At 41.6% G+C, this 7,089-nt stretch overlaps 1 protein-coding gene across 1 annotated transcript; it reads left to right on the top strand.

The window, feature by feature from the left end:
• The first annotated feature begins 469 nt into the window (after positions 1–469).
• LOC134871223 (reticulon-4 receptor-like 2) lies at positions 470–2,901 on the top strand. The gene is made up of 2 exons (XM_063893893.1): positions 470–1,063; positions 1,853–2,901. The coding sequence occupies exons 1-2, from the start codon at positions 770–772 to the stop codon at positions 2,624–2,626; spliced, it is 1,068 nt and encodes a 355-aa protein (XP_063749963.1). The 5' UTR covers positions 470–769; the 3' UTR covers positions 2,627–2,901.
• The last annotated feature ends 4,188 nt before the right edge of the window (positions 2,902–7,089 follow it).

Here is a 7,089-nt window from a genome sequence, read left to right as displayed (position 1 = left end):
AAATATGTTTAAAGACTAAACACAGCTGCTGCATGTGTGGAAGGGCTGTGATTCCCATGCTGTTCATCACAGGGAAAGTTGCATTTTAACTAGCTGTTTTTTCATGACTGATTATAGAAGGTCTGCAATCAACGATTATTTTCTTTATTGATCCGTTTGGTCTATAAAATGTCAAAGCAGTGAAAATATGTTCTGCAATTATCTGATAATGGGTACTAAACTCTTAATCTATTTAATTAAATGTCATGGAGGACAAAGATGCCACACAAATATTCCCATTGCATAAGCTTTTCGAGGTTTGTTAGAAAATAATATAACATAGTGGTGCTCAGAATGATTTCAGAGCAGTGGTAACTTTGCCCAGTAATCCACAGCGCTGCAAGGTGCATCTTGAGTATATTTTTTTATCACATTGTAAATGGTAAAGCTTTTATCACCACTTATTTTGAGAACTCCATATAATCTTACAGTGATGGGATGCAGAAAGGGCGATATAAAGTAACTGCTTCAATATAAAAAGACAGCTTCATGATCAAATAGAGCAGCAGATGTAAATCCTTATTTTAGGAGAGGATCCAAAACAGGCCGGGTTGCTCCCCAGATACGGTTACGTTTTGTGATTATTTGTTTAAGCCTATAATCCCTCTCTAATCAGGAATATTCGGTGTACGCGCATACAGAATTTAAGTGATGTGACATCAATATCAGCCTCTTCTGGTAGGAAGAAGGTAACATGCCTTTAGCAGCATCAGACTGATATAAACTGAAGATGGCCGTCAGCTGCTCGATGCTCCGTGTGCTGCTTCTGCTGCTGCTTCTTCTCCACCCAGGGATGGGCTCCATGCTCTGTCCCAGCCCCTGCTTCTGCTACGAGTCCTCTGACCTGGTTGACTGCCGGTCCCGGGCCCTGGTCCGGGTTCCTCCCAGCGTCCCCCACGGGACCTGGCTGCTGGACCTGAGGGGGAACATGCTGACTGAAGTGCACAGCAGGTCCTTCATGGGGCTGTGGTCTCTGAAGATCCTCCTGATGTCCAACAACAGCATCCAAACCCTGCAACCACAGGTACCAAACACTGTCCATTTCATTCTGAAGTTAATACTACAATGGAGGATCAGAATATACCTCCATCAAGAAAACATCAAGCTTTCTACTAGAAACATAGAAAGTATGTTTTGTGAGCTGAATTAACTTAACATATCAAGTAAAAGTACTCATAATTCAAATGGCTTGTCATACTTTTTGAGTAATCAATAACACTGGTGCATAAATGTGTAGGGGTGGAACCAATAGGTACTTTACATATTGATAGTTGTAAAAATGTCACCATTTTTATTTTCAATTCCAGCTTTGCATTTACATTTTCTATAGCCTTCAAAGTATTAGCTATCTGAACTCTGGTGACTTATTTGTATTATAAAGCTGGTGATATCTATTAAGCTATTGATTATTTGTTCAACATACTGGTAAATGTTAGAAAACAGTCATTTAAAGTCTACATATGTTCTCAGAGCCCGAAGAGAAATTGATGCAAAATGTACATCGATATCTGGCTGAGAAATGAACAAATCATTACAATTAAGAAGCTCCTCAGATGTTTAGCACGTATTCTTGATGGACGATGACAATAATGGGTCCTCGTTAAGAAAAATGTTTTGTGGAATGACACATTGGTTGTTTCTGGTGTGCTGTGAATTAAAGAGAGAACATGTCCAATAATTGCCCCTGAAATTGGTATAAAGAATCAATAATTAATAGTATTCAAGAAAAGCAGCTCAGAATGTTGTCTTAAATCAATTTCATCAAAAAGCAAAAACAATGGTGAAATGTAGCTGCTTTATTTCTGCGTTCCAGTCTCTGTCGTCCCTGCAGTTCCTGGAGAGGCTGGCCTTGAGTTTTAACCAGCTGCGGTGGCTCCCTCAAGACTTCTCTCAGAGTCTGTCCTCCCTCAAGGAGCTGCAGCTGGACCACAACCTACTACTGCACCTTGACTCTCCTTCCCTGAGGGATTTGGAAAACCTGAGGAAACTGGACCTCAGTTATAATCGCATCTGGACATTAGATGTCGGGGCTTTCAGCAGCCTGTCTCGCCTGAGCCTCCTGAACCTGGAGGGGAACCGGCTGAACGCGCTGACGGACGGGCTGCTGAGCCGGCAGCAGAGCCTGGAGGTGCTTCTGCTCAGCTACAACAACATCTCCATGATCCAAACCGAAGCTCTGGCCCCACTGCGCAGTCTGACTCTGCTGAGTCTCCGTGGGAACCAGCTGGAACACATCAGGTTCAAGACCTTCTTGAAGCTTCAGACCATCTCCACCCACCTTCAGATGTCCCACAACCGCTGGACCTGTGACTGCGAGCTGCAGCGAGACTTCTCCAAGATCCATTACGTTCGACACCTGCATGTGGACGACTACAAGGACATCATCTGCCACTCTCCTGATCAACAAGCCGGGAGCTCTCTGGCATCTATGGACACCCAGCTGTGTATCGCTGAGACAGCATCCGTGCTCGTCATCACCATCACCGTGATGCTGGCGGTGATCGGGGCCCTGGTCAAGGCAGAGCGCAACAGCAAGAAAAACGTGCAAACTGTGACTGAGGAGGACTCCGAGAGTCCCGAAAAATGAATTTGACTTTTTGATTTGATCCTTGCTCGCTCCTCTGCTCTTGTGTGAGGTATCCCACAATTCCCCATTATTTTGTCAAGAGCATCCTCCAAGAAGACCCATATCCCTTTCATAGTTTAATTACTTTACAGCTTTCTTTTAATCACCTTAATGTCTAGTATGCCAAAATCTGTAGCGGAAAGGGAGAAGCGGAAAATGTTCCAGGCTTTATGCATAAAAGGTCAAATGTACGACCTTTTTTTTAGATATCTTTCATACATTTTAAGACCTATTCGCAAATTCAGCTGAAAATCAGCTGATACACAGCTGAATTTAAACACGTATTAAATGTACTTTACTGTAAAAAAGCTTAACTCTACGTTCTTCATTTGTTTTAACTCATGGGACGGTGTATGCTACATGATGGGATGGGAACAAAGCATGATAGAAACTTCTGGGTGACTAACCTGTGAACTGGACAGTTGTAACATCAGTAATGCACTTGAAACTAAATCCTATGTTTTGGATGTATTTGTGTAACAGATATTTCACAAATAAATGTTGAACTTTGATAAAAGGTAAGCATTAGAAAGTTATAAAAAAACGGAACTTATTTTTTAGGATGATTATGACGTACTATACTATGCTGTTTTTATCAGACTGAATGTAAGTCAGTCAGATATTATCGACATACTTTACTTTGTCCTTTTTCTACTTACATATGTCCTTTTTTCTGGTTTTTCATCAGTCTATACTTTGTTGTGTTTTCTGATATTTGTACATACAATATAATGTCCTTTTTTCAGATTCTCATCTTTCTATACTTAGTATAGAAATGAATATTTATTATATATGTATATTGGCCATCTGTATAGTAATATAGCACATCTGTATATTTGTTCATACTACATCTGTTTATACTATGCCAATTATTCCCACCTCTTTATACTGCCCTTATCTTTACATAATCACTCTTAACTGCATATACTGTACATACTCTATATATTGCACTGTGTTTCTGTTTGCACTTCTATCTATCTATAATGTTGTTTTTGTTGTTTTCATTTATGTAAATACACTCGTTTGATACCTTAGTACATGTATGCATGCTTCTTTAAAAAAAAATGTAATACATTTTGGAGTTATAGCCCCCCCTGGAGAAAACTCCACCAGCCGCCACTGGCTTGGACCAGGATGAGGTAGAACCACAGTCAATGGGTAGAACACTGGCTGTTGTTAGGATTGTGCACATTTTTGCCGGTGCACCTCTGTTTGGCAGTGTGTCATTAGAGCATGGGAGCCCTTTTTGCCATAATTTATTTCCTTAGCGCAAAGGCTGCACTTGGAATAGCCCGCTTTGTCGATTTTTTTTAAAATACTGTGACAGCGGGAAGCTGTACTGCTGTCCCTTCACCTCCGTTTTCACCTCCAGCTCTAGCCAAGCCCAGCTCCATCTGCACTTCAGCCCTGATTCAAGCTGTGCTACATACACGCGGCACGCTGCGTGATGCGCATATTCAAAACATTCACTGTTGAGAATCGGATCACGAGATGGACATACGGAATTTTTTTTCGAAGAAGAGGAAAGTAAGTCTGAGTTTTCCCTTGAGTGGCCAAACAGCTAAATTGCATTCTTCCATGGTCAAACACAGCCAGCTTTTCTAATGAGAATGTTAGCACCCTTATGAGACATTCTCTGTCTATATTAGCAATATAATTAGCATACTAGCTAGCAATATTAGCAATATAATTAGCATACTAGCTAGTCAGTCACAAAGATCCTTCAGCGCAGCGCCCATCCACTGCACGTTGGAATCAACCAAATATGAGCTAGATCAGCTATATATAAACACTTTGTTCAGCTACTAAAGCTTAGAGCAGAGGATGTTCTAAAGCCTTGGCCCAGTAAGCCCTGTAACCATTACACAAGTCCACAAGTGCAGAATGAGATGCTAAATATTATGGGCAACTCCGTTTTGCGAAAAATATCAAAGGAAATACATGAAGTGTCCACACTATGATGGAGTACAAGATTTGTCTGGGAATGAACAAGAGGCTATATGCCTACGCTATGTAGATAGTGATTTGCTACCTCATGAGGACTTTGTAGGCCTCTATCAAGTCTCCTCAACAACAGGGAAAGAGTTGGCTCGGATGGCAACTGATGTCCTCCTTCGATTGAACCTGCCCTTATCCTGCCTTCGCGGGCAGAGCTATGATGGGGCTGCCAATATGGCAGGTGGAGCTAAAGGCGTTCAGGCAGTCATAAAGGATACACAGCCTCTTGCTCTCTACGTTCATTGTGGTCCTCATTGCATTAATCTGGTGACTCAGACAGCCTGTAGCACAAGCACTAGTGTGTCTGATGCGCTGGATTTTGTCCACAAACTTGGCAACCTGTACCATCTATCTGGGCAATATAAGACAATATTTAAGGAGGTTTCCCAGTCGGAAGAAGGGAGTTTCAGAACTCTGAGGCCCCTCTGCCCCACACGATGGCTCATGAGGGTGGTAGCTATCCAGGCAGTTGTAGATCAATATGAAAAGATTTTGGTCAGTCTTGAGGAAATGGCATCTGGTTCCTCTGACACTTGCATAACTGCAAGGGGGCTTCTGGAGAGGTTTCAGAAGGGGCACATTTTGCTCAGCCTGATTATGGCCCTTGAAGTTCTAAAAGAACTTGAATGTCTCAACCGCTCCCTTCAGAGCAAGACAGTGAGTGTCTCAGGGATGCTGGCTGCGGTTGATTGTGTGAAAAACACAATTCAAGTAAAGAGATCTGATGAAACATTTCATCGCATACATACCCAAGCCTGTGATATGATCCAGGAGTTGGACATTGAGGCTATCCAGACTCCTCATATCCGGAGACCCCCAAAGCACTTCACAGGAAATGCACCTGCATTTAGTCTACTTCCCCTGAGGAGTTCTACAGAATAGAATTCTTTAAAATGTTGGATGTAGTTGAGGTCCAGTTGACAAAGCGCTTTGACCAGAGCAGCTTCCAAACACTCAACATACTGGAAAGGGTGTTAATAACTGGAAAGGTGGAGGATGTGGATGTGGTCAGTTCTTACCCAGAACTACACCAGCATTCTTTGGAGGTACAGCTGGCAATGTTCAAACTTCAGTATCCCTGCAGCACGGTCAGTGAAGTGGTGGATACCCTGAGAGCTATGCTGCCAGAGGTTCGAGGTTTGTTCACTCAAGTAGAAGTGTTGGTCAGGCTTCTTCTTGTTGTGCCATGCTCCTCAGCAGAAGCTGAGAGAAGTTTTAGTGCCTTGAGAAGGCTTAAGACGTGGCTGCGCTCTTCAATGTCTCAAAAGCGCTTGAACAATGTGGCTGTTTGCCACATCCACCAGGAGCATCTTGACAAACTTGACTTAGGGGAGATTTGCCAGTCATTTGTGTCTGCAAATGACAAAAGAGGTCACACTTTTGGAGCCTTTGTATGATCTCTTACTTTTGTTCTAACTGTAAAAATCCTGCTGTAGGCATGATACAGATAATAGGGGAGAAATATGATTATAGGAGAAGATATAGAACATTTAATGAAAGGACAAAAAAAAGGGAAATCAACAATTTTGGGGAAAGGATGGAGATAGTAAAAGCAAGTCTTTAACAGGTTGTAAGGTTGTATTGAGTTATAGTTGTATGTTCTGCAGGGCACTGAAGATGGCTAAGTTTGATTGTAATAGGCTCTGAGTAGACTAGGTACGCATTTTATGTTTCCTCATAACTTTTTTTTCAAGAGATTTTTTGTTGCATGACATTAAAATAGGGCTATATGTTACCTCAAATTTACCTCATTCTTTTCTAATTCACTCTTAAATTTTTTAAATCCTCATGTTTTGCTCTCATTAAAAGAAAATAAAGTGCCAAAAAAGTTGTCAGTGTCAGTCCTCTGTGTATTACACCAAAACATAATAGTAGTCAGTAATTGCAGACCAATGAAAGAAGGAGATCATTTTGAATGTAAAATGCACCAGAATGCGGGAAATTGAATCTACTTCTTTCAAAATTTTATGGGGGAGGACCCCCAGACCCCCCACAAAAATGTGTCCCCCCCACATTCAAAAAACTGCTGACGCCCTTGCTATCATCATTCAACATGTAGAATGAACGTGTAATCTATAGAGTCGATTTACATAGATAATTCACAACCATGAACCTAATCTGGATCTTAAACCTGCCAATTGCCAACAATTGTTACTACATATAAAATGTTACGCGTGTTTCAAAGGCATCTGCGTCTTGTGTACATAACACAGCGCAATATGAATACTGTCATTTCCGACAGTGAAGCGTTATATGTGCTTACTGTAAACAAACTCTACACACGGTCGCCAGCGTTTGTAGATTTTGTTCGTAACTCCAAACTTTTCGTAGCTACTAAAAAGTTGATGAATGCGAAACCGAAATAATTGATCCGAACGGATCACGGATCAAAGATGATCCGTTGCACCACTACTAGCTACTCACTA

This window comes from Eleginops maclovinus, chromosome 10 (genome assembly GCF_036324505.1).
Source record: "Eleginops maclovinus isolate JMC-PN-2008 ecotype Puerto Natales chromosome 10, JC_Emac_rtc_rv5, whole genome shotgun sequence".
Lineage (NCBI taxonomy): Eukaryota > Metazoa > Chordata > Actinopteri > Perciformes > Eleginopidae > Eleginops > Eleginops maclovinus.
Note: the sequence above shows the minus strand (reverse complement) of the source record. Positions and strands in the feature narration are given on the sequence as shown.

Excerpts from the sequence above, each read along its gene's own strand:
- LOC134871223 (XM_063893893.1), top strand. The coding sequence starts at position 770 with ATGGCCGTCAGCTGCTCGATGCTCCGTGTGCTGCTTCTGCTGCTGCTT. Across the intron at positions 1,064-1,852 it reads TCCAAACCCTGCAACCACAG|TCTCTGTCGTCCCTGCAGTT; the intron begins GTACCAAACACT and ends TCTGCGTTCCAG.